This window comes from Dipodomys merriami, unplaced genomic scaffold, assembly GCF_024711535.1.
Source record: "Dipodomys merriami isolate MVZ:Mamm:240054 unplaced genomic scaffold, mDipMer1.0.p SCAF_11, whole genome shotgun sequence".
Classification (NCBI taxonomy): Eukaryota; Metazoa; Chordata; class Mammalia; order Rodentia; family Heteromyidae; genus Dipodomys; species Dipodomys merriami.
In genome coordinates this window covers 29,695,968-29,721,737 of record NW_027202382.1, presented here as the reverse complement: position 1 = coordinate 29,721,737, position 25,770 = coordinate 29,695,968, and the positions used below count along the sequence as shown (strand labels likewise).

Sequence of the window (25,770 nt, the reverse complement as noted above, 5' to 3'; positions counted from 1 at the left end):
AATGTTGAGATCTGAGGACTGTGGTTCAAAGCTAATCTGAGCAGGAAAGTCCATGAGCCTCATCTTTAATTAGCCACCAAAAAGCCAGAAGTGAAGCTAAGCTCAAGTGGTAGAGAACTAGCCTTGAGCACAAAAGCTCAGGGACAGTGCCCAGGCCCTGAGTTTTGTTTTGTTATGTTTTCTTTTGTGTGCATGTGCTAGGATTGGCACACAAAAAAGAAAAAGAAAGAAAGGAAACAAGAAAGAATGAATGAAACAAGAGGGGGGAAGGGAGGGAGGGAGGGAGGGAGAATTCTAGGCTTGAAGGCTTCACTACTTAATTTTCCAGGACATTTATGGAAAATAATATCAATCCCACACCAACTCTTCAAAAAATTAAAAAGCAAACTCATTCTACAAAACAACATTATTTTGACATCCAGTGAAAACAAGGACAATACAAGAAAAGTGTACTACTGGTTGGAATTTAACATGGCAAAACCACTTTGGAAAACAGTTAACTCCTCTTAAAAGATAAACCGTTGACTTGTCATATGATCCCACGCCTCCACTCGACACAAAGACTCCTATACAAATATTCCTAACAGCTCTACTGTATTAGTTCCAAACAATTCAAACATCCATCCATAAGTGACATAAAAGGATTGTGGTATATAGTTCTTAACAATGGAATGCTATCATGGTCTGTATAAAGATGTCTGGTCACTGACAGATGGTAGGAACAATGGTGGTCCCATAAGATTATTTGCCTAATGATGCTGTAGCTGTCTTAGTTTGTGTAAGTAAACTCTGATGTTTGCACAACAAAATAGACTAATGATGCATTTCTCAGAATGTAGACCCATCATTAAGTGATGCATGACTGTTTCATTAATTAAAAGGAATGAACTCTTTATTTATATATACAGTCATAAATGATTATCAGCACAATTATGTGAGAAAGCCAGACCAAGATCCCCAACAAAAACACACATAAGATCCCATATATGTAAAATTATAGGAAATGCAAACTAATCAACAGTAATAGAAAGCAGATCAGTGTCTGTCAGGGGATGGGAACAGAGAGAGCAAGAGATTAAGAGAGCACAGGAGGGGACTGGGAAGGTAGCTCAGTGGTAGAGTGCTTGCCTCACATGCATGAAACCCTGGGTTCGATTCCTCAGTACCACATAAGCAGAAAAAAGCTGGAAATGGCACTGTGGCTCAAGTGGTAGGGCACTAGCCTTGAACTGAAGAGCTGAGGAACAGTGCCCAGGCCCAGAGTTTAGCCAAAAAAAAAAAAAAAAAGAGAGAGAGAGGACAGGAGGAACTACTGGGGTGATTGTATCACACTTAGTATCACAATGTCACAATTTCATGAATGAAATACGTGGAAATGTACCAACTATGTACTTTAAATAACATCCCTAGCCATCAGAACAATACTGAGATTCCACCTCACTCCAGTCAGAATGGCCATCATCAGGAATATGAACAACAACAAACGCTGGCAGGGATGTGGGAGAAAGGAACCCTATTACACTATTGGTGGGAATGTGAACTAGTATAACCACTATGGAAGGAAGTACAGAGGGTCCTCAAAAAACAGAACATAAAATATCCTATGATACAACGTTACCACTCAATTATGTCTAACAAAAAGAAATAATGAGCGTTTTATTGCGGTATGATATACCTCAGTAAAAGTGGTTTAGCAACAACAACAAATCCTTCACAAGGAATAAGCATTAAAAAAATTTAGGACCCTCATTAACACACCAGTGATTGAACAGGGGGTTCACTCTGCCAGTGTAGGACTAAAGTCCCCTGCTTCTGGGAGAGTTTGGGGGAGTGATATTAAGAGTTAGGGAAAATCTTCAGAAATTTGAGATCAAAGTGTGCAAAACCCTATTAATTATACACATTATCTTGGCTCTTCAAATAGTTTAGATGCCTGTGGAAGAACACGGTGATGAATATATTATTTCCCAATGTACACACAATGTCAGCAGGTAGTAGATGCTTAATATATACTAATAAAATTTTAAAGGGGGATGGGTCCTCTCTCAAAGAAATGCCCTACTGTTGCAACTTTCTTCAGTTCATGTCATTTGATTTTCTAATATCCTAATGTATTTTAATAAAGTATAGGCATACTTTGTGAAGTATTTAATAATAAAATATATTGATTTCTTTAAAAAAAAATCCACACCATTCAATACACTGAAAGACAGAAAAGTAAGAATCCACATACAATCACCTCAACAGAATGAGGAGAAAGTCGGAAACACTAATGTTCAATGAAAACTTCAAGGACAGTAGAAGTAGGAAGAAACCTTAGCTGACAAGAAGCGTCTCTGAGATCTACTTCAACTAACACAATAAATACTTACTGAGGGAAACAATCATATTTCACGGTAGGAGACAGAGCTCCTATAATTGGGGACAAGGCAGAATAATCTGCTCACTTCTCCTATTTAGCATTGTGCTTACAGGTCCCAAGCAGGACAGTGAGGAAGAAAAACAATCATGAAAAGAAGACAGATCTCAAGGGAAGAAGTAAGGTTGTCTTTATTGGCAGATGACATCATCATACACAAGGACTATCCTATGAAGTCTATAAAAAACCTATTAGCGCTAAGAAGCAAATTCAGCAAATTTGCAGGATACAAATTTAATAGTCCCAAATCAATTATTTTATGTAATAGCAATAAATGGAAAATTAAGTTCAAAAAATCACAGCAGCATAAAAGAGCATACAGATAGTCTAATGACATAAATAAACACCATCAGGTGCTGGTGGCTCACATCTGTAATCCTAGGTACTCAAGATGTTGAAATCTAAGGTTCAAAGCCAGCTCAAGCAGTAAAGTCCAGAATCTGATCTCCAACTAACTGCAAAAAGCCAGAAGTGGAGGTGTGACTAATGTGGTAGAGCACCAGCCTTGAACAAAAGAGCTAAGGAACAGCACCTAGGCCCTGAGTTAAATCCCCAGTATGGTACAAAAAGAAAAAAAAGAAAGAGAGAGGTGGGGGGAGAAAGGAAAGGGGGAAGGAGGGAGGGAGAGAGAGAGAGGGAGGGAAAGAAAGAGAGAAAGGGTGAGAGAAAGAGAAAGAGAGAAAGAAGAGAAAGAGAAAGAAAAAGAAAGAGAGAGAAAGAGAGAAAGAAAAAGAGAAAGAAGGAACGAAGGAAAGAGGGAAGAAGAGGAAAGAAAGAAGGGACGAAGGGGGGAAGGAGAGGAAAAGAGAGAGAAGAAACATAGATAAGATCTCTACTCTGAAAAGCAAGCACTGTTGCTGAGAGAAAGTAGTCCAACCTTTAAGACTTGAGTGATATATATCAGATTCATGGGTTGGAAGATCCTAAACCATCACAATGCTCTACAGATTCGGTGTAGTCCCCGACAAAATTTCACTTTCTTTTTTGAAATTAGAAAGAAATGTTGGGCGCTGGTAGTTTACATCTATAATACCAGCTATTCAGGATGCTGAGATCTGAGGAATGTAGTTTGAATACAGCCCAGGAAGAAAAGTCCTTGAGAGACTCTTATTTCCAATTAACCACTCAAACACCAGAAGTGGAGCTATGGCTCCAAGTGGTAGAGTGCTAGCCTTGAGCAAAGGAGCTCTGGGACAGTGCCCAGACCCTGAGTTCAAGCCCCACAACTGATACATGCAAAAAAAGACGAACAAAAGTTGAGAAGTTAAGAATGACTGTTTTAACACTAATTATAAAACTTCAGTACATAAGATCATGTAGAAAAGGCATACAGATAGTCAAATAGATCAATAGAAATAAACTCATTGTACATTGGGCTGATTTTCAACAAAGGTGCCAATGCAGTGCAATAGGAAAGATGATCTTTTCAACCAATGGTGTTGACCCCACCAGGTTTCTATATGGCATGAAAGCAATTTCAACTCATACCTCCTGTCGTTCACAAAAGGTAACTCAAACTGTACGACAGATCCAAAGGCAAAAAGCCAGAATGAGCTAGAATGCATAAACTGTAGAAAAAATATTATAATCTACATTTTCTTCAAATGAAAGCCATCTGCCTCTTGGGGAGACTGAAGAAGGATCACCAAGCACTAGAGACTGAGAGACAAGAGCCACAGAACACATACCTGACAAAGGACCAGGACCTATTGGCATATACAAAGAGTTCCTACAACCTAATCAAAAGCAGAGCAATCCAACACCTCCCCTCTACAAAGCTCAAGGTGAATGCCTTAGGCAGACAATTTCTAAATGAAAATGCATAAGACAATTAGCAAATGCCAAGATGTTCAACTTTGGGTTGTCAAGGAAATGTGAATCAAAACCACAGTGGAATGCCTTTATCCAGTCAAGAGAACAACTAGGAAATAAAGTCAAAGTGAAGCTCTACCTGTGGCTAGGGTCAGGGCAAATTAAAAGCTACAACCATTTTGGAAAATGGTGTGTCAGTCTTTAAAAAGTTAAACATGTGGGCCAGTCACTCTGTTCCCTGAGAGTTATCCAAGAGAAATGAACACCCATAAAAGTCTCATGCAAGCATACTCATGGTAGCTTTATTTTATAATAGCCTATACCCAGAAAGAACCAAGAAAATGACAGACCAATCAATTCGTGGTGTTTTCATACCAGGGAATATTGGTCAGCAGTGAAAAAGAATGAACTGACACACATATCACAATAAGTTCTAAAAATATTTGCTGAGCGATATAAAGCACACACAAAACCATCCATTGGTAAGAGCTTCCATAGTCAGCCTGCCCTTCTGGACACTCTCCAGACCCAGGGAGGTGAACCCAGCCGTGGCCGCTACCTAATGACAACTTCAAGTTGAGCTCCTGCTCCAGACAAAAGCCACTAGCACTCAACAACATCCACAGGTCATCAGAAAGCTGTCTCGCAGTAAGCCTTGGAGAACCAGTCCTCTGCTAAATCATTCCTGTTGCATATTAAACCCATGATCCTCGTGTCCCCAGACTTCAGTGAGCAACAGAAAGAGACATTTCAACAGACAACTTCAGAAACGAGAGAGAAACCAAAAATGAGCAAGAAATAGGAGGTCCTTAAGGAGAGAAGCACCTGGATGTCAGCAGTGCATTGCCTGCACCCCTTCCTGCTGTCTTGTGGGGTACGAGGCTTCACAGTGGCATGTGGGCTTAGGGCCTACTGCCAGGTTCAGAGCCCTGCACCCTCCTTGCCAACTCCCGGACCACACACAACTTGCTCCAGGAAGACCAGAAGCAGCATTGAGGTTGCTCTCCAGAGGCCAAAACCCAGGCTGCAAGCTGGCCTTGGGCCTGACCCACAGTTGAAGTACATTCTAGTAGCATCCTCTCCAACAACAGACAGCACAGGTGTGCTGCTGCCCCAGCAGCCCTCCACCTGGGCATCAGCACCATGAGTGGACATAATCAGATGATGAGCTGTTGACCACCCCAGAGACCTCCTCACCTCTCTCCATACAATCTGGCTATGGCAGTAGACAGGTGGGTCACAGTAACGCTGCCCAAAGGCTGTCTCATGCTGGAGATGTCAGAAATCCAGACCCAGAGCAGGAGCACCCTCGAGAGCTCTCACATGATGGGAAGTGTGGGCTCAGAGAAAGTCACAGAGCTAAGGCCACGAGGCAATAGAGGTAAGGCCACATGGAAATCAGGGAAAAGGCCACATGGCAGTCCACAAGGCCAATCCCCAGTCCTGCACTGCTCAGCAGGGAGAAATCCCAAGAAAGCTGCCCATACTACCCTCCTGCCCTTCAATCTCTGGCCTCTCCCTACCTGACCCCACTCCCCACTTGCATGTCAGGACCCCTACCTGCCACAAGACTACAAGTACCTCTCTCCCTCAGCGACCCAGCGTGAGCCTTCCCTCTGCTTCTGGACCAATTCTTCCATCCACAGAAGGAGTGGGAGGTCCCTCAGAGCTCTGCTGTGAAAAACCACGCAGGTAACTAGTGGACAGGCTCACAGACACAGGCCCCATGAGCTTGCCTGACAGACCCTATACAGGAAGACACAGAGGGCTGAGGGCTCTCTTGACATCGACACTTGAGGGAATCTTGGGGTACAGCCTGTGCACTGACCGGTACAAGGGGCATCAGGAGAATGGATGGCAACTGAGGAAAGTGGCCTTGGGAGTCTTTCCTGCCTTGGCCAGGGGAGGAAGAAGGATATGGGCAGAGGGGTGTGTGTGTGTGTGTGTGTGTGTGTGTGTGTGTGTGTGTGTGTGTGTGTGTGTGTGTGTGTGTGTGTGTGTGTGTGTGTGTGTGTGTGTGTGTGTGTGTGTGTGTGTGTGTGTGTGTGTGTGTGTGTGTGTGTGTGTGTGTGTGTGTGTGTGTGTGTGTGTGTGTGTGTGTGTAAGAAGGATATGGGCAGAGGTGTGTGTGTGTGTGTGTGTGTGTGTGTGTTGTAGGGGACCTTTGACCCGTGTGTGTGGTGTAGGGGACCTTTGACCCGTGTGTGTGTGTGTGGTGTGTAGGGGACCTTTGACCCGTATGTGTGTGTGTGTGGTGTGTAGGGGACCTTTGACCCATGTGTGTGTGTGTGTGTGTGTGTTATGTGTAGGGGACCTGTGACCCCACTGGGCTTAATTCTCGGGGTTCAGCGCTCTTTCTGCCTCCTCAGCTCTCCATGGTCAGGGCAGGGCAAGAAGGGGAGGAGGTGTCTGGTCCTGTCTGGTCCATGCCTCGCTGGGGCAGTTTGTGCAGTGGTCCAGACAATGTCCCAGGCTGTTGCTTGGATCTGAAGGTAGAACATTCAGGAAGCCCTTGGTTTAGAGGTGTTTAGAAGAGGTGGGGACAGGGCCACTTCAGGATCTGGACAAGTGGTGTCCACTGTAGGGATGTCCCATCTATGAAAGCCTCAGACCTCTCTGACTGGGCTGGCTTTGAGTGGCCTTCTCAACTGTTCTAGATTGCTGTAGTGTGGTGGTCAACATTAGACCCAGACACCTGGACAGACCAGATCTGAGCTCACCTGGTTCTCACCCTTGCCTGGCAGGTTCCAGGCCCTTAGCTGGTGGCGGTCCCCACCTCCCTCACCCCTGTCCTCCATGGTCTCCAAACAGAGAAGGTACTCACTGATGGGGGCGTGTAAGGCCACGTGCTCCTGGTACGGTGTATAGTACTTGTACTGCTTTCCACAGAACTCGCAGGTGTAATTGCCAGTTTCTGTCCAAGGAGAGGAAGGTGTGAAATGGACACCTAGCTCCCACCCAGCGCATCAGTGTCTCCCATCCCCAAACAAATTCCTCCTCATTTGGGACCACCAGTGAGTGAGAATCAGCTGACTCTGAAGTCACACTGTCTTGGTTCAAATCCCAACTTTGGCCATCTCGAGCAATGTAACCTCAGGGAAGTGTCTTAACCTGTCTGTGCCTCAGTTTTCCTAGTTGTAAAATGGAGCTAGGAGGAGGACTGCCTTGTAGGATTGCTGTGGGGATTAAATTTGTACACCAAGTCTTAGAACAGTACCTGGCACATGCTGTTCTCTTCCACCACCACCGCTCCCCCCTCTCCGCCTTCTCCCCCTCCCCACCCCCTTTCCTGGCCCTGGTATTCAGGAAGTATGCTGCGACCCCTGCTGACTGCCAAGGTTAACCTCTCCATCAGCACTAGTGCAAGCCACACCCTTGGGGGCTCTGTCCTCAAGCACCTCCCCCTGGACTGGCAGCAGCCAGGGTCATTTCTTCCTTGCAGACCCCCTAGACTTTACCTTTACCTCTCTTCTGGCTCTGCCTAACTTCTTTCTTCTTAAAAATGTCTGATGTAATATTGTTCACTGGGGGAAAATTATAAAATACTGATAAATACAAGTAGCAAATCTTAAGGAGAAATAAATTTCAATGGTCTGTAATTCCCCACACAAAGAGAAGCCCATTTCCCCCTGGGAACAGAGCCTCCAGCCTCCTGGCCACAATCCCGCCTCCAGCTCCCACACCATCTGGGGTCACTTCTCTGGCTGCTGTCATTTGTCTGGCTCCTGTGGCCTTGAATTAGCCAGCCCTGATCAATATCCTCTTTGTAACCTGGTATATTCAATCGACAATACTTTGTGGACATCTTGCCCAATCAATAAGTATCGATCTTCACTGCCTTTATTGGTTGATGGTTCCCATGGGACTCTGGAATTTGCTGAGCCAGTTGGCCTCCACCAAGGGACATTAAGGTTTGTTTCCATTTTTGTTTTCTCATTTTTTTTTCAAATGCTGTGATCCACATCCTCATAGAACTGTTTGCACATTCACTCATTAGTTTTGCACATGATGGTTAAAAAAAAAAAAAAAAGATGATAGCCCAGAATCTTTGCACAGGATAAACTCCTAGTAGGGGAAGAGGGAGGGTAAGCTGTTGAAAAGGTTTTTGACAGCCATACCCCACACTGTCCCCACCAGAAAAGTTTAAAAACCACAGAACAATATTTAACAGTATCTGTTTTGCATATCTGAGTGAGCAGCTACATTGTGAATCTGGGGCTGCTTTCCCTTTCTTTGATTTGTAAAGAAATTGATTATTTTTCTTGTTTAATTAATTATAGGGTATTTTTTTTCTTTCATGACTTTTTCAAAAGCACAAAATTCTTTGCAGATTAAAGATATCAACATTGTATTACTACTGTTATAAGCACTTTTTTTTTCTCCTTAAGTGCCTTTTTTGGTCTGTTTGTGGTGTTTCTTTCCCAATATAGAAGCTACAGAACTTTAATTTTTGCAGTGACTTGGAAACACTGTTGAAGGTAGGTCTGTGAGCTCCTACTTAGAGGCTTCAATGCTGTTTGATCAACTGTATTAATTAGATATATTCAAATCCCATTTAACCTCATTTTGTTGACTTACTCTGGCAAAAGAAAAGATTTTATAACTGAAATCAAATATTTCATTTTGTTCTATTTTCTAAACTTACACGGTATATTTAGATACAGTGTGGTTGGACATCCGAAGACTCTAGTATTAAAATCTGTACTGTGAACTGTATCTTTTGTTAACAAGAAATTATCTTCTATTCCAGTGCCTCTCAAGGCATGGCTCCTGTACCAGCAAAAATAGTAAGACAGGAGCGGGGGGGAAAAAAGTATGGTGGTCACTGGATTGGCCCAAGACCCACTAACACAAACAACATACTTCTAGGGAGGGGCGGGGACTCAGCCATTTAGAGAATGAATGGAAAGTTTCAGAACCAGTACTCGCTACTAGTTAAACTGTTGCATTAGTTCATCTGTCATTCATTTGTCAGATCATGCTTCCTCCCTCTTTCCATGGGTCTGAAGATATCTCCCTCCGTTTCCTTGTCCCTCCGTTTGAGGACTGTGCCAAATACCAGCACAAAATGCTGAGCTAGAGCTGTCATGGTTCCTGCCCTTAAGTTTATTTCCAGAAAAATCAATCACACAAACAAATGTAAAGCTGCAATGTGGTAGGTGTTCTCAGGGAAACAGAGACAATGCTGGGAAAACCTACCACAGTGACTCTAAGGAGGGAAGTGGGAAGGGAGGGAAGGAGGGGAGGAGGAAGGAAGGGAGAGAGGGAAAGGCTAAAGCTCAAAAAGGATAAGGAATGAACTAGGTATGCCCATAATTAGACATACCTATTAAGGATATATCTAATGGGTGATGGGAAAATAAGGATGACAGCCCAGAATCTTTGCACATTATTTCCTCAGGATAAATTCCAAGAGGCAGGGGAGGGATGTGATGAGATGATTTTAAATTAACCTGGCACTTTTTGTGTTCTAACAATGGAGATTTATACTGTATAAATGCTCCAGACTCTGAGACCTTCTGTGTACTGACACATCAAAGTGGCAAAGTCTATATCATGAACTTTGTTTTGTTCATATCCTGTGTGCCAGGTGATGGTAGCTTACACCGGTAACACTAGCTACCCAGAAGGCTGAGATTTGAGAATCCAGTTTAAAGTCAGCCAGGGCAGACAAATCCAAGAGTCTTATCTCCAAAAGGCCAGAAGTGGAGGTATGGCTCAAGTGGTAGAGCCACCAGCCTAGAATGAAAAAGCCAAGCAAGAGGCCAAGACCCTGAGTTCAAGTCACAGAACTGGTGTGTGCATGCTGTCTTTCCCAAGCTCCATCTCCCCTTCTCTCTTTCTCTTTCTTACACACACACACACACACACACACACACACACACACACACACACACACACACACACACACACACACACACACACACACAAACTCACCCACCCCATATAAAATTACCTTCAGGCTATACATCTAAGGCATGTATGAAACATAAATCTATTTCATGTTTAGGCTTGGGTCCTACTCTACGATATCTCATTACGGATATGTAAATGTTCCAAAATCTGAAAAATTCCAAACTCTTCTCATTTCAAGCATTTGAGTTTAGAAATCTCCAGCCTCTACTTGCTCTATTAGCCTCTCTCTCTGCATGCTTCTTGCTTCCCGGCTGTTTCCTCAGCTTTCTATCATTTGTATATGAACCTCTTGCGTTGCCTTTCCATGATTACCAGTGTCCCATTATTTCCTAATAGTCTCTTGTTATTTTAGACTGTATATATCTCTGTAATTGTTAGTAGCTGAGTGGAAAATGGCATTTTTAAGACTGTTATCACTGGGTAATGTAGTTTAACCCAGTGTTTCTCATGTAAGCATGACCTAAGAAAGATACTCACAGCATAGTCCTTCAGTGGGCCTGCCCCAGGGTTGCAGGTAATTCTGCAGGTTGGGATAAGGTCTCAGAGTTTGAATTTCTACAGCTTCTCAGAGAGGCTGATCTTGTTGGTTAGGGACTTAACAAAGAGCAGGACTGCTTTAGTCTATTGTATTCTTCACCAATTCATGCCTTTTTCTTTTTTTTTTAAAGCAATTCATTTTTTTCATAGTTTAAAATTTGAGTTCAACTGGTTTAGAGCTCCAAGTTCTTTTATACTATGGCCTCTAAAGAGCAACACTGAGTCATTAATCCCAGTTTTTTTTCCAGATAGATAATCTTTAGATTAAAGCCCCTCTTTAATTACTTTCTTTTAGCATTCAGTACTACAGCAAAGTGTGAAATAAGTCCTCCTTAAATTCATGTGTAGGAGATTTTGCTTTTTTCTTTCTGGTTATAGTTTTCTTTTTCTTTTTCTTTTTGTCAGTCATGGGGGCTGAACTCTGGGCCTGGGCACTGTCCCTCAGCTCTTCAGCTCAAGGCTAGCCACTTGAGCCACAGTACCACTTCTGGCTTTTTTTCTGCTTATGTGGTGCTGAGGCATTGAACCGAGGACCTCATGCCTGTGAGGCAAGCACTCTACCACTATGGTTATAGTTTTAAATAGTCATGTGGATCTGTTTAGATAAAAGTCTTCTCATGTTGATTCCACCTAACACTATGGTGAGCCATTCAAATTTACACATACATTTCTTCTTTTAGCTGAGCAACTTTTTCTTCTATTAGATCTTTTGAGTATTTCATCGGCCCCACTGGTATTCTATCACCAATTATTCAGGGCTGGCTCCCTTTATCTATCTGTATTTCTTATTGTCTTCATCTGGTCCAGCTCATTCTCCACATCACTATTTTCATGTGGAGGGAAGGGAACAGAGGGAATGGGACAGGAGGGAAGGGAGGGTGAGGAGGGAAGGAAGGGAAGGGGAGGGAAGGGGAAAGAAGGGGAGGGGAGGGAAGAGAAAGAGAGGGGAGGGGAAAGGAGAGAAGTAATAGGGGAAGGGAAGGGAAGGAGAGGGAAGGGAAGGAGAGGGAAGGGGAAGGGAGGGAAGGAAGGAAAATGGACTCTGTTGTTTAATATGTATAATATACATTTTAATTCCCTTCTTATATTTGTTTCCCCCACATCTTTTCTCATCTTAATACCTTCTCTGCCTTTTTATCTTATCCTACATTTTTTGTAGTACTCGGGTTTGAACTCAGGGCCTTGCACTTGTCAGGCAGATGTTCTACTATCACTTGAACCATACTATCAGCCTTTTATGCTTTTGTTGTTTTTCAAATAGTCTTGCTTTTTGCCTGGGCCAACCTGTACAGCGAGCCTCCTATTTATATTTCCTGAGTAGCTGAGATAGTATGTGTGCCCCACCAGGCTTAAAGCTTGTTATTGGCTGAGACAGAGTATAAAATCAAACTGTGATCACTCCAAGCTCAGCCTCCTGAGTTGCTGGGATTGCAGGTAGGAGCCGCATGCCTGCTTCCATTAGGCTCTTGTGTCACAGGTGTCAAGCCATGGGCTAATCGCATCCATCTCAGAATCACGTGGTGAGGCTCTAGCCTCCTGTGTAATGATGCTATTTGGAGGGAGGGCCTTTAGGAGATAATTAAGATTAAGGTTAGAGGAGGTAACAAGGATAGGAACCACATGATGGGATAGAATAAGATATACCAGACACCCCCCCCCCCCCGTCATGGGAGGGTGGGAAGGACAGGATCTTGGACCTAAACTTTCACCCTCAGAACTGTGAAAAGGTAAATTTCTGTTAAGCCACTAAGTCTGTGGTATTTTTTCAAGACAGCCCCCAAACTAAGGTTTTTCTTCCTTCCTTTCTTCTTCCATTTTCTTTCCTTCCTGTCCTCTCCCCTCCCCTTCCATCTTCCTTCCCTTCCTTTCTTTTTTTTTTTTTTTTTGGTCCAGTTGTGGGGCCTGAACTCTGGGCCTGGGCGCTGTCCCTCAGCTCTTCAGCTTAAGGTTAGCGCTCTACCACTTGAGCCAGAGCGCCACTTCCGGCTTTTTTCTTTTTTTGCTTATGTGGTGCTGAGGAATCGAACCCAGGGCCTCGAGCATGCAAGGCAAGCGCTCTACCACTGAGCCACCTTCCCAGCCCTCCCTTCCTTTCTTTTTGAGACAAGGTCTCACTAGCCCAGACTGGCCTTGAACTCTTGACGGACCCTCTTGTCTCAGTTTCCCACATGCTAGTATATAGGTGTGAATCGCCATGTCAAGCCGCTGACAGTCCACTGAAGCTGTCCAGTTGTTGGTTTTATTTTTTATTTTTGGATGTATATAGATTTTGAGATCATTTGCAGAGATATGCCCTTCTTTGGAGTCTCCCAAATTCTCCTTTTCTTGTTCTATGGACTTTTCATAGCTCTCACACTTTGGTTTCTCTGCTTTCTAAGCTTCTCTTCCTTAGGCAGGCATAAAAATCAAGCAAGCCAGAAATGAATCTGCTGCTTTACTCTGTCCCAGCAGACCCCAAAGACAGCAAGGTGTACTCAATCCTTCCTCTGCCCATTGCTATAGTAGAAATGCTCACACCTGCAGGTGAAAAGCAAGCGCCAGCCAGCCCACACAGTCCTTCTAGCAGGTGCCCTCCATCACAGCCCCCTTTCCCCCTACCCAAGTCCTACATCTCTTATTTGCTCCATGGAAGGCATTCTTGCTGCCTAAGTTGTACCTCTTCTCCTGACCCTTGAAGATTTTCTTACGGTGACTGGTCCCTTCAGAAATCCTGGTGCCTCAACTAGCTCCCCTAATCCTATGCCTCATTACTTTTAGGGTTCTGGGAGGCAGCATGCTCCCAAGGACCCATGGAAGTGCCAGAGTCAGCAGTCAGCTCCCAAGGGGGCTCCTCGGTGGAACAAGACACATCTCAGATGGCTCCTGCAATCTCAGCTCGACCACAGTAAGCGGGGACCAGACCCCACCTGCTCTCCTCAATACACAATTCCACACTGTGTCAGCTGTGGTGCGTCCTCTCAAGCCCTAGTGTGGGCTGTCAGTGAGATGTAGCTACAGACACAGGGTGAGGGTTCATCTTGTTCTTCATCTTCCAGGGGGTTTAACAAGTCCCCACTTATTGGAAGCTTTCCTCACACCCGTCAAGGACTAGACTAATTCCCTTACCAATATAATCTTACCTAATCCCCAAGATCATCCAGAAAGGGGAGTCTTATTGTCAACAGCTTCACTTAGACTTAGGAAACTGGATTACACAGATTACAGGAGAGCTGGGAGGGGCATGTGGGTGGCTTAGAACTCTTCTTCTGATTTTTCCACAAGATGTCATTATTATACCCAGAGTCAGGCAATGGGCTAGACACTGAATGCATTCCCCAATAGGTAAATGTTTGCATCCCCAATTTACAAATGAGACAAGGGAGACTCAGAAAGGGTAGATAGCCTGACAGCTGGTACATTCATGACCAAACTTGTCTGATTCTGTCTATAAGGACTATGCCACAGCTGGGAGGGCAGGGATTTGCTGGGGCCACTAGGAGATAGAAGACAGGGACAGAAGTGGGAAACAGATTTCTGCCATCACGTTTGTATAGCTGAACATGTGTATCCTTTGATCCTCCCAGAATGCATTCCGGGACACTGGGTGCCTGTCTGATTCACAGCGGTATTCCTCTGTACCATCTGACTCACAGTGGGTTAAGTGCTGAAGATTCATCTTCATCACCTGCAGAACTGTTTTCGCTGTGAATCTATTGAGTGCTGACCGTGCATGGGATGGGCTCAGTGCCATCCACATTATAGACATGATCTCTGAAGTTTGTTTCTCGAATGACTCAACAGAGTTAAGAAGAAAGTCTGCAACTATGCTTTAATCAGAACATGGTGGCCGGCAGGAAAAGCTTTCAAGGAAAAGCTTTCCAAGGGTCTGACTCCAGTTCCTTCTCTGCAGAGCAAACCAGTATCTTAGTTCCCCTAATTTTCTTCTCCAAAGTCTCTCGCCCCTTTTCTGTGATCTTCTGTGAATTTTTGCCACTGGGTCTTAAATCCCTATTGCAAAGGTCTCTTCTTGCAGGGGAGTGTGGAAGGCACGGGAGAGCACAGAACTTGCTGAAGGGCAGGGCTCTTCTGCCTCACCTGCCCCAGGTTGGCCACCCAGCCCCTTCCAACCCTTCTGCTCCCAGCTGCCACCCCAGCTTTCCTCTAAAGTGTAATGAACCCACCATGTCATCTCTGGCTGCCACCTCTGGCCTTCGGAGTCTGGCTCTCCTTTCCTTAGTAAAACTAGCACCCTTCCTGCCTTTGGCTGGGGTGAAAGGCTCCTTCCCCATCCTCATCCCGACCCTGGAAGCCTTCGCATTCCCGGCCCCTGAGCTCCCTGCACATTGCTGGGCTGTAATTACCATATCCACTGCCCCCTAGGCCCCTTGCCCACCCCAACTCCCGTGCTGGTTTCCTATGGGCAGGGCTATGCCTGCCCTGCTCACAGTGTGCTTTCACAGCTCTCGGGGCAAGTGGTGGGAAACAAGCAAGGAACACGTGGCATCTGCCCTCATGTGGGTTTACCGGGACCAGAACAGAGTGTCTGTGTGTGGCTGCACTGTGCAGCTTGGTGGGTTGAGCCCCTCCCAGGCCTCTTCCAGTTAGTTACTTTCTACACACCTATCATGTACCAGGCACTGTACTAACAAGTGGCTTATATCCATGATCTCATTTAATCCCCCAACAAGCCTGTGGGGAGCATGGTCCTCATTTCACGTACCTTGGCTGCCATCAGTGTCCTGCCTTCACCCCCATTGCCTGCGACTTCTTCAGGGCTAATGTCCTGACTATACCTGGTGGCACTGTTGCTAGGGGACAGAATGTCAGCTCCTCCTGGTATCAGGACTTAGACCCACCTCCCTCACCCCGCCCTCCACCCCGCCCTCCGCCCCAGGGTCCCGCATACTTGGCCCGATTTTCTGAAATGGCTCTGGGGGTTCCTCCTTCACCTCATCTGTGGCCACGACACCTTGGTCAAATGGGTCTGTGGGAGAGAACACATGGCCATCAGCACCCTGGTCACCCAGGTCTAGGGAGCCCAGTGGGGAACAGGGAAGATGGGCAGCCACAAGGACTTACCTGCCCGATTCTCGGGGGCCCCTTCCACACTAAACACTGCACCCCGGGTGGGAAGCGATGGCCACAGAAGGAAAGAAGCAAAGAGGAGCCCTTGTTAATCCCTGGCCCTGGCTGCCTCTTCCCACCTCTCCCAGCCTCTGTTCCAGTCAGTTTGCTTTTGGGTCCAGCAAGGATGCTCTGGCTAGTGGGGTGTACCTTTGGGGGAATACACCCACCAGGACACAGCCCACCCAAACTTTTGCTTTCCTTCACCACTGGCAGATGCCCACCCATCTGGGGTCAGACAGATGCTTTGTGCCCACACCTGTGTCTGTGTCCGCAGGATCCCCAGCATGCACTGTGGGTAGAGGAGTGATGAGGCAGAGAACAAGAGGGAAAACAGAGGTAAGAGCAGGACAAGCTAGCGACACAGATTTTGGCCTATGTCACTGGTCCAGCTGGCTGGAAGGGCGGGGGCTGGACAGGAAACACCCAAATCCTTCTCATATCCAAACCTTCTTTCGAGGATTCTTAACAGTCTATCAATGAATCACCTAAATTTACTGTTCTAATTTCTAACTCTCTAAGATGTAAAAACGTCATCACTCATGTTTAAAAATTGGTTTAATTTTACTAGCGCATGCAAATACTCAAAATAAAACTAAAATGACAAGCTGGGAAATTTCAAAATCCGACTGATATTGTCTTTGAGAAGAGAGAAGTTTCACATGTGAACCTAAACAGAAAGGCCCGTGGCTCATGACAGGGGCACTTCCTCCCCCAGGATGCCGCCCCATGTGGCTTGGTGCTGCATGATCTTTCTCTAAATTAAGGAGTTGGGGCAGGTATCCCCAAGAAAGGTACCTGCTAAAGACTATGGAGGGCTGACTCACCATCTACCGCGTGCAGGTCCCGGTGCTCCTGGAAACAGCTGTAGTACTTGTACTTCTTCCCACAGATGTCACATGTGTACCTGAAATTGTCTGTGAGGGAGGCAAAGGCACAGGTACTTTACCCAGGCACCAGCCATCTGGACTGGGGTTTCTGTCCAGAGCATCTGTCTGATGGCCTGGGCATCAAAGATAGCACCAGCCCAGTCTGGCTCCATCTAGGCAGCCCCATGGAGAACCTGTTCCTGAGCTACCTGTCCTTGAGCACTGCCCATCTCTTTGTAACCAGGCAGGCCACAGCCAGGCCTGCTCTCTAGATGGGTATTGGCCCTCCCCAGCCCTTCACTCTGTAGAAGTTAGTCGTGGGTTGCTTTCTTGGCCCATAGGGCTTGGGCTAGGGTCTTAAGGGGTCTTCTGTGGAGATGCAGAATAAGGTGATTAGGGAGTCTCAGAGTGAATCCCAAACCAACCCCTAACCGTCCGATGTGAGCTGAGTTCTCAAGGGCTTGGCTCCTAATGAGTCTCACTCTTGTCACTGTAGCTACTCCATGTGAGATGGGACCTGTGCAAGGTGCCTGGCTCTTATTCTTGCTTTTTCTCTCAGAGAGAGGAAGCAGCCTCCTAATTACATACACAGAAACTGAGCAGGAGGGGACCTGCCCCAAATCTCACAGCTGCAGGGACAATGCCCAGTGGCCCTCACCAGTTGGCATTCACACCCTTTCTGACCTGTTCCCTGCAAGTCGGGGCTAGACCTCAAGTCCTGTTCACACTGGACAGAAAGCAGTCAAAGTGAAAGGATGTCACTTCTCACACTTGGCGCCCTCCATCTGGCATGCATGATCTTTCCCTGGCTGGCCACCATGTCAGCTAAGCCACAGTGACAAGGAACTGAGGGGAGCCTTTAGTAAGTAGCCAGTGAGGGAAGGAAGCCTCACGATGTGGGAGGGACCAAATCCTGTGGCCACTCTGTGAGCGAGGCACGAAGGAGCACTTCCAGGTGAGACCTCAAGCCTGGCCAAGCCATATATGTAGCACAGTGGGAGCCCCGTGAGGGCCAGGGGACCCAGTGAGGCCATGGTCGAATTCCTGGCCAGGGAAACTAGAAATAGGGACCTAAGCAGTTTTTGTTGCTTCAAACAACAAACACTTGTGCTACTTAGCAATAGGTGACTACCTCAGGCCTGAACTTGGAATGTTCACCTGGCTAGAATCACACACTCCCCCTCCCTGGCTACACTCTAGAGTTTGTGCCAGCACAGACAGGGGCTGATCTGGGAAGAACCGGGAGTCAAACATGCATTAACTCTAAGCCAAGTCTGAGTCAGGGCACATGGCCCTTCTCTGCCCAGCCAAGCTGTGCCTCATTCCTGGCCTATGGAGCTTCTCTCTAGGCCCCTCTCCTGCTCCTCGACTCCTTGTACAGCATCTAATGAGATCCTCTATTCCAAGAATGCACTGCCTAGCAGTGCGGCAGGAAGGTTTTCTGGGCCTTCGCAGCTGACCAAAAGGACTTGAATGACACTGGGCATCTCCACTTGGTGGGTAACAGGGCCCACAGATGACTAGTCCCTAAGCAAAAAGACCAGGCTTGCCACCTACAGATATTCTAAGGAGGATGGGTACAGCATCTCCCGAGGGACAACTAGTTGGGACATGAAGGACCAGATGCTTGATTCTGCTCTTCTCCACTTCTTCTTCCAATTTGAGGAGTGAAGAAGATGAGCGGATGCCTGGAATCTCCCAGGCAGCTGATGTAAGCCCTTTTCAGAGGTTGATAATCCAGCTTAGAAAACATCCTCCCCTTCTTGTCCATCCAAGCCAAAATCCCTAACTTCTCCTGCTCCTACTTCTCTGCTAGGCACTGGGACACAAGAGGTGGAGGCCAACTGTGTCAGGCTCCTGTGGGGGATCTTTCCAACAGTCTTGTCTTACACTGACCAGTGTGGACTGCCCCCCAAAGCTTCCCTCCCTGCTTGCTTTATCTGTGCCCAGGCAGCCTCTCTCCCACGGGCCCACCCTTCTCACTATGGGTCACATCTGCTACCCCCAATAGAACTGTGGACCACCAGCCGCCTACTGCTGAGGACAGCAAACCTGCCCTGTGGAATTCCATGTGGCGGAGCCACATTTCTAACTAATAGAGGAGTCTGATAGAGCAGGAGAGTGTTCCCCCTATCAGGAGGCAGAAGGATGTAAAAAAAAACCCAGGTTGTCACAGCCCTGATTGCTCAGTGCATCAGCCACACCACTGCAAACCAGTTCTAGGAGGCAGCCTGGAGGGAGGCCACATGAACCCGAAATCCCACTCTGCCACGTGCAAGTGTGACCAACTTGGGCTATGCTCCCAAACCTGAACCTGAACCTTGGTTTTTCCATCTGTGAAATCAGAATTCAGTTCCTTCATCTCCCAGTTGTAATAAGGAACATAAACGCACCATGTGGTCATATGAAATAATAATTGAAATAAATAAATAAATGGCAATAAATTATTTATTACAATTATTAAAGAACTGAGCATCATGCCAAACACCAGTTCATAGTGGGAAAGCAGCGCTTGGCATGGTTTTTGGAACAGAATCTGTCAGTGAGGCATCAGTGGGATAACCTCTTATCCTCCACCGAGCACCAGGTAAGTGCATGTCTTCGTGTTTCTATGTGCAACTGGTGAGTTTCCTAATAGATAAACATAACAGAAGGTCCCTGGAAGAGGATGTGTGAGCATTGGTGCCCAGGCCTAGCTTCACTGCTAACAAAGGCATGGCTTCCATTTGCCGGGACTCAGTGTCCTCTTCTGTAACGTGGGTAGGGTGGATGTCATGTGTTCTGCAGGACCCTTTAGATCTGAAGTCCTCATGGCCATCCAACTCCCTGTGAGAAGGCTGGATAGAGCATGAACTGGCCAGGTGCTCTGAGCAGCCCCACTGACTAGGCCAACCTGGGACGCAGGACTGAGAAGACAACAGAGCACACAGGCTGTGGAGAGAATGTTCCATCAGGAGGAAGAGAAAACTGAGGGAAGGACCAAAGAATGTTCCTGGCCACAGAGCCCCCAACACCAGTGAGCCCATACATAGCAGAAGCCAGGCAGATCACCGAGGGGCTGCCGGAGATGTCAGGGGCCCAGAATAGCCAAGGAAAGAAGGATAAATAAGGAAGTTCTTTAAACGTGTGGCTGACCACAGGCATACCACAGGAGCTGGAAAAGAAGGGAGCTATTGAGAGAACCGGAAGTCAGGGCCAGGGGGGGCAGGGTGGATAGGCTGAGAGTCACACCTCTAAACTGCTCGACTCCTGACCCCCCAACATAGGGGCAGGGCAGAAGCAAGCAGCTCAGCTGGTCACTTTCTACCAACAGAAATCTGTGTAATAGGCCCAGAGAGGACAAGGTAGGGGGACAGAAACCCCTCTAATGGGCAGCCACTCTGGACCTTCCCCAGTGCCCCCTTCCCCTATGCTTGTGCTTTCTGAGTATACAATCTGGGAGGATGACACCCTAGGGAATGGCTTCTCCTGCTCCATTTTATGTCTGTGTCGTGTGTGTGTGTGTGTGTGTGTGTGTGTGTGTGTGTGTGTGTGTGTGTGTGTGTGTGTGTGTGTGTGTGTGTGTGTGTGTGTGTGTGTGTGTGTGTGTGTGTGTGTGTGTGTGTGTGTGTGTGTGTCCTCAGCTCCTCCTGGTCTCTGTCACTACTTCATGGCAGTCTCAGTGTGGGTGGACTCATTTCTCCACTTGATGAGCAAGGGGCAGCTGTGTGGCTTCAGGTCTGGAGCCATTAGAACAGTGCATGACGTGTCCTAGCTTATGTCTTTTGGGGGTTTGAGGGGGAGGTAATACTGGCATTTGACTTCAGGGCTTCGAACTTGCTAGGCAGACACTCTACCACCTGAGCCAGGCCTCCAGCTCATAGTTTGCATCTTTTCACAGGCGTACGCATATGCACCTCTGTGGGATATGCACGTCTGTGGGATATGTACCTGGGGTGGAATTCCTGATGCCCCCCTCCTCTTCCTGCCTAGCCTTTAACAAACCCCACCTGTGAGTTGGAGGGTATGTGGCATCTGTAAGCAGCTACCTTAGATGTCAAGTTCTCACATAACCCCAGGCACTGGCAACAAAGTTCCAATAAGCAACCATGCCCTCGCTCATGGGTGCTCACAAAACAACTCCCTGCAGCAGCTTCTGTCCCGGGCCAACTACAGAACTCTGCTCTCTAGCCACGTGGAAGGTAAGAAGATCATGGTCTGAGGTTGGCCCTGGGTTACAACTCAAGACTATCTCTGAGAAACAGATGAAAAACAAAAGGGACTAAGGAATGGCTCAAGTGGTAGAGCATCTGCCTATCAAGTGCAAAGCTCTGAGTTCAAACCCTAGTCCTGCAAAACCAAACCTCCAGACTCATGCATCAGTATGCAAAGAACACAGGAGGCTGTGCACAATTCAGGCTCTTCTGGGCATGCCCATCCCGTGTCAATGAACAGCTGCTCATAATGGGTCTAACTCAATGTTTCCCAAAGTTATCAGGCCAGAGAATCTTTTACTGATTCGATGCCTGTTCATCTCCCCTAGAATGAGCATGCCACAGAACCCACTTTGGGAAGAGCCGCTTTGAAGGAAGGCATGGACGCTGATTTTCATGAAGCCCCCACATCCCTGGCCACAAAGCCTGCTCCCGCCCCAGTAATGTGTCTCTCAAAGGCCACTTGGGGGTATTCAGGGGGAAGGAATGAATAAATGGCTCCCCTTCTCCCACATCCAACAGCCCAGGGGAGAGAAAAGTACTCACTGCTTTGGGAGGCTCCCTCCCCCGACGTGGCTTCAGTGTCTGTGAGAAAGAGACGGGGTGGGCAGGCAGTGAGCCGGCTGACAATGGCAGGAGCAGAGGAGGCTCATAGGGCCTATGCCAAATGAGCAAGCTCCAATGAAGCAGCAGTGGTGGTGAGGGGAACCCCAGGGGATGCAGCCTCAGTCCTTCCCTGGCCCCCGACACCAGCAGGGTCCTGATCCAGGTATCACCTTGTCTTCGCTGCCCAGAGGGCTCAGGGATGGGCAGGCAGCCCTCCTGTCCCCTGGGCTTCAAGATGGAAGTGGCCTCCTTCCTGAACTCCCAAGAGGAACATGGGAGTGATGAGACCTCATGGCCCATGACAGTGGGACATGCTTGCCCTCCGTCCTATGGCAGAATGACCAAAAGGACAGGAGAGGGTGAGAGTTCTTAGAGCTGCTAGGGACAACTTTGAGGGGGCCCAAGGGGACAAGGGAGATGGGAGGCAAGGCGTTGGGTCATGCACTCACCACGGTGTGCCCGGACATGAGTCTGGAAGCAGTTGTAATACTTGTACTTCTTGCCACAGATGCCACACTCATAAGACCCTGGAAAACAGTAGAGGAAAAGGCTGGTCAGCCAGAGCCACATCTGAGATGACATGGGTCTCTGAGAGACAGAGACAGCTGAAGGTCTCAAGTCTACATCTAACTTTGGGCGTGACCTTGGGCAAGGTGGCCCCCACTTTTAGGCCTTTTAGGTGAAGAATGGAGGAGGTGAGTTCCTTGATTGATCCTCACATTCACATCCAGAGGACAATGGAGGCCCAAACAGGAAATGCTCTGCGAGGAACAGCCGCACAAGATTGTCACTCCTTATATGCGCTACCGATTGCCAAGCATGAGCATGAGATGGGGTAAGAAGACAGCTGCCAATCAGTGAACCTGAGTCTGTCTGGCTGTTGAGTCATTTGCCAGTAGCATGGCATACTAAGCCTGCATTGGCTCACCACTACAATGGGGCCCAAAGTTTCTCCTTTGACAGCAGTCTTCACTCCCCTTAGGAGTGTCCAGCCCAGTACAGATACATTCAATGACAGCATCCCTATCCCCACCCCTGCCAAGGCTCTGTAATGTTCCTCAGACACACAGAGAACTAACTATAGGGTGCAACCAGCACTCCAGGCCAGACCACATGGCCCTTCTTCCAGGAGGTGCTTGAGGCTGACCAAACAAGAGGGTGGGGCAAAACAAAGAATGTACAGTGCCCAAGAGTCCCAGGCTGGGAGAGACCCCAGGAGCATAGACTCTGCCCATCCCCACCCAGCAGGACTTTCCTGCAGGCTTTAGCCACCTGGGTCTAGATGCCACTCTTCCTAATAGAGCCACCAAAGAATGTATGCAAATGCAGAGGCCTGGGCCCCATCCACCCTTGATACTCTAACCATGGCTGGAATGAGGAAGCACTAGGAATCAGCCTTTTCCAAAAAGGTGTTGAGGGGACTTTGCTGGCCAGCTGTGTGGTACTAGAACTGCTGGATTAGGGTGAAGTCAGGGACAGAGATGCATCTCCATTTCCCTACTGGAGTTCTGTAGGTAGGCAAGATGGCTGGTCTGAACACTGAGCAAGTAAGCCAGGCTCCTTGCACAGCCACATCCAGAGAGAAGCAGAGACTCCATACTGCCTGGAAGCGGAGGTGCTCATGGTGGCTGTCTCATGAGTGTGAGCAAGCCGGAAGAACCCTCATGTGGAGACTGAGCGTCAGCCCAATGCTGCCACATAGGCACGGTTTGATCTTAGCTATGTCTCTCTACCTACTTGAGCTTTGGTTTCCTCACCTATCAATAGAATTTTTAATTCCTGCTGGGTGCTGGTGGCTCATGCCTATAATCCTAGCTACTAGGAAGCTAAGAACTGAGGATCTCGGTTCAAAGCCGGCCTGGGCAGGAAACTCTAATAAACCACTCAGAAAACAGGAAATGGCACTGTGGCTCAAGTGATAGAGTGCTAGCCTTGTGCTGAGGAGCTGAGGGACAGGGCCTGGGCCTGGGCCCAGAGTTCAAGCCCCACAACTGACAAAAAAAAAAAAAATTTTTTTTAAATTCCCTCACCAGTGAGGTTAGGGTCACCAAGAGTCAACATGTAAGCCATTGGCATGAGGAGGGGGAGTGTTGGGGGAAGGGTTTGTGCCAGGGCCATTATGACCCTAACGTGGCATTCAGTAGTCTGTCATTAGGGTTTACACACATGCACTGCTCCTGCTACACAGAGAAAAAGAAAACATGAGCAGCGGCAACATCAGGCTGAAGTTTCTCCGCATTTGGCTGCAACTGGCGCACAGCGAGGCTTCCATAAATCCAGTGTCTCGTTGCTGTACTCATCTGTCACCAAGTGATAATGTCCCCGATGCTCCTCCAGCCGCCTCCACCCACTCTCCAACACTTTCTGCCAACTCCCTTCAACCAACCAAGGATTTATTGAACATCTGCAATAAGCTGGTCTCTGAGGTCCCAACAGTGAGCCAGATGCCATCCGTGTCATCTGCCAAATGGGCCCTAGGCCCAGGGACAACTGGGTGACTGTGTTGACAGCCAGAGCAAGGCCCAGAGGCACGAGGCAAGACCTTGGCCCTGCCACCACGAAGGGGCCGAAGTCTATGACAGTGATGCCGTTCATAACTGAGCCAGCCATCCTGGCTCTGTGGGAGTCTCCATGCCCACTCAGACTTTATGCTCAGCCGGAATCATGAGGCCCTGCTGGCAGGCCATAACCCACTCAGGGAATGACTTGGGGCATGCTGGCTCCTCAGCCTCAGGCCATCTCCTGTTCCAGGCCCAGACTGAAGAGGAGCAATATGCCGGCAGGAAAGATGTTCAAGGCTGTCTCTCACTCACTTGAAGTCTCTGGGCTTCAGGTGCCCGGAGTGTGAGCACAGAGATGAAAGGGGAGATGGTGGGGTACAGTTAGCAGAGTGGCAGCAAGGTCAGCCGATCTGGTTTCCAATCCTGACTCACCAGGTACCACTCTGGGGAGCCCCTGAGAAGCCATGGGGTGACCTACACCTCAGGATTTTCCTTGTTATGAGACAGTGCCACAGCAGTGGGGAGCAATAAAACTGTGGGTCCTAGTACAGTGCCTGGCACAGAGCCACACACTCAACCTGACAGCTGCCGTAACCATTAGCATTTCCTAAGTTTTCCCAACTTCCTATAGGCATCCCAAGTAAGAGGACCATGGCTTAGCAAGCATGGGGAAGACCTAGTATGAACCCCCCCTTTCTGACGAGGTACAGGTAGGACTCCTGCAGGCCAAGAAGTCCTGAAGGGAGTGGGGGCCAGAGTTCTCCCAAATACAGGTAGTCATGGCACCCTCCTGCCTCAGTGGCACCCACAGGAAGTGCTACCAAACCACCCAGGCAGTCTGGACTTCTGGATTTCCAAATGTTCCATCTCACCAGACACCACAGGCATCTAGGCTCACGTTTGCTGATAGGAGTTGAAGAGGGGGTTCCCTCATTTGGGGTGTGCAGCTGATGGCCCAGTCTGGCTATGCCCTTCCTCCCACATGGGCCCCCATCAGGCTCTGTCCCTAGGCCATCACGTACCAGATGCATATTTCATTGCTTGGTCAAAAATCCAGCTCCCTGAATACCGGCTTCGCAAAGATCCACCATGGAGGCTGCCTTCGGGTGCTTTTCCATCTGAATTACGTAAGAAATCAGAAAGAGCCCTTAATGTTGGAGATTGCCTGGGGGTGAGGGAAGGGGCAAGGTGAGCCAGGGGATTGGCCAACCCACGTGTAATTGCAGAGCCTCTGTCTCCCCAGCTGTACACGAAGAAGGTTTGGGCAAGGCCTCACAGTCCACCGACTCTCCCTCAAGACCTCTGCTGGCTACAGATGATATGCACGTGTACCCCCAGTGGCTGGGAATGGCTGACAGCAGCTGCAGCAGGCTGAAATCCCCCTGAAGTTTTGTGCTTTCTTGGGATTCTGATTTATGTGGTTATAACACAAAAATTCTCCCCAAGTCCTCTAAAATGACAGCCCACCCCCAATCCATGGAGCTGTATGTCTTGTGTGTTGTGTACCAGGGTCATTACCGACCCTAGGCTTGTGCAAGGATTTTTCTAGGACACTCGTCTTGGCCAGTCCCTTGTCCAGTCTGTATTGCTCTAGCTTGTGGCCACTTCTGTCCCCAGTTCTGTGCAAGGTAACACTGGGGAACTTGTCTGGTACACTCCACTGCAATAATTGCCTTGCCAACTTTAAGACACAGGAGTGGGTCCCAGAGCTTGTTGCAGACAGGAGACTAGAAGAGAGAAGTTGTGACAAGTGAGGTCCCTGAGGCTTTGGGGGACCTTGGCCTCAGAGAAAATGGCCTCTGGAAGAGATCTTC

General features: G+C 47.8%; 1 protein-coding gene across 10 annotated transcripts in view; it reads right to left on the bottom strand.

The window, feature by feature from the left end:
• The window catches only part of Znf618 (zinc finger protein 618), a 155,371-nt gene that overhangs the window by 21,107 nt on the left and 108,494 nt on the right, over nt 1-25,770 (bottom strand). For 3 of the 10 annotated variants that reach the window (XM_070012101.1, XM_070012084.1, XM_070012106.1), the window contains exons 4-10: nt 24,979-25,074; nt 21,905-21,982; nt 21,396-21,434; nt 16,615-16,704; nt 15,743-15,778; nt 15,570-15,647; nt 7,056-7,145 (exon numbers count right to left, since the gene is read on the bottom strand). In XM_070012101.1, the coding sequence (XP_069868202.1) occupies nt 7,056-7,145; nt 15,570-15,647; nt 15,743-15,778; nt 16,615-16,704; nt 21,396-21,434; nt 21,905-21,982; nt 24,979-25,074 (507 nt within the window). Of the gene's footprint in view, nt 1-7,055; nt 7,146-7,689; nt 7,756-15,569; nt 15,648-15,742; nt 15,779-16,614; nt 16,705-21,395; nt 21,435-21,904; nt 21,983-24,978; nt 25,075-25,770 lie in introns of all 10 variants that reach the window. The other 7 variants (XM_070012075.1, XM_070012065.1, XM_070012091.1 and 4 more) reach the window with 4 other exon arrangements.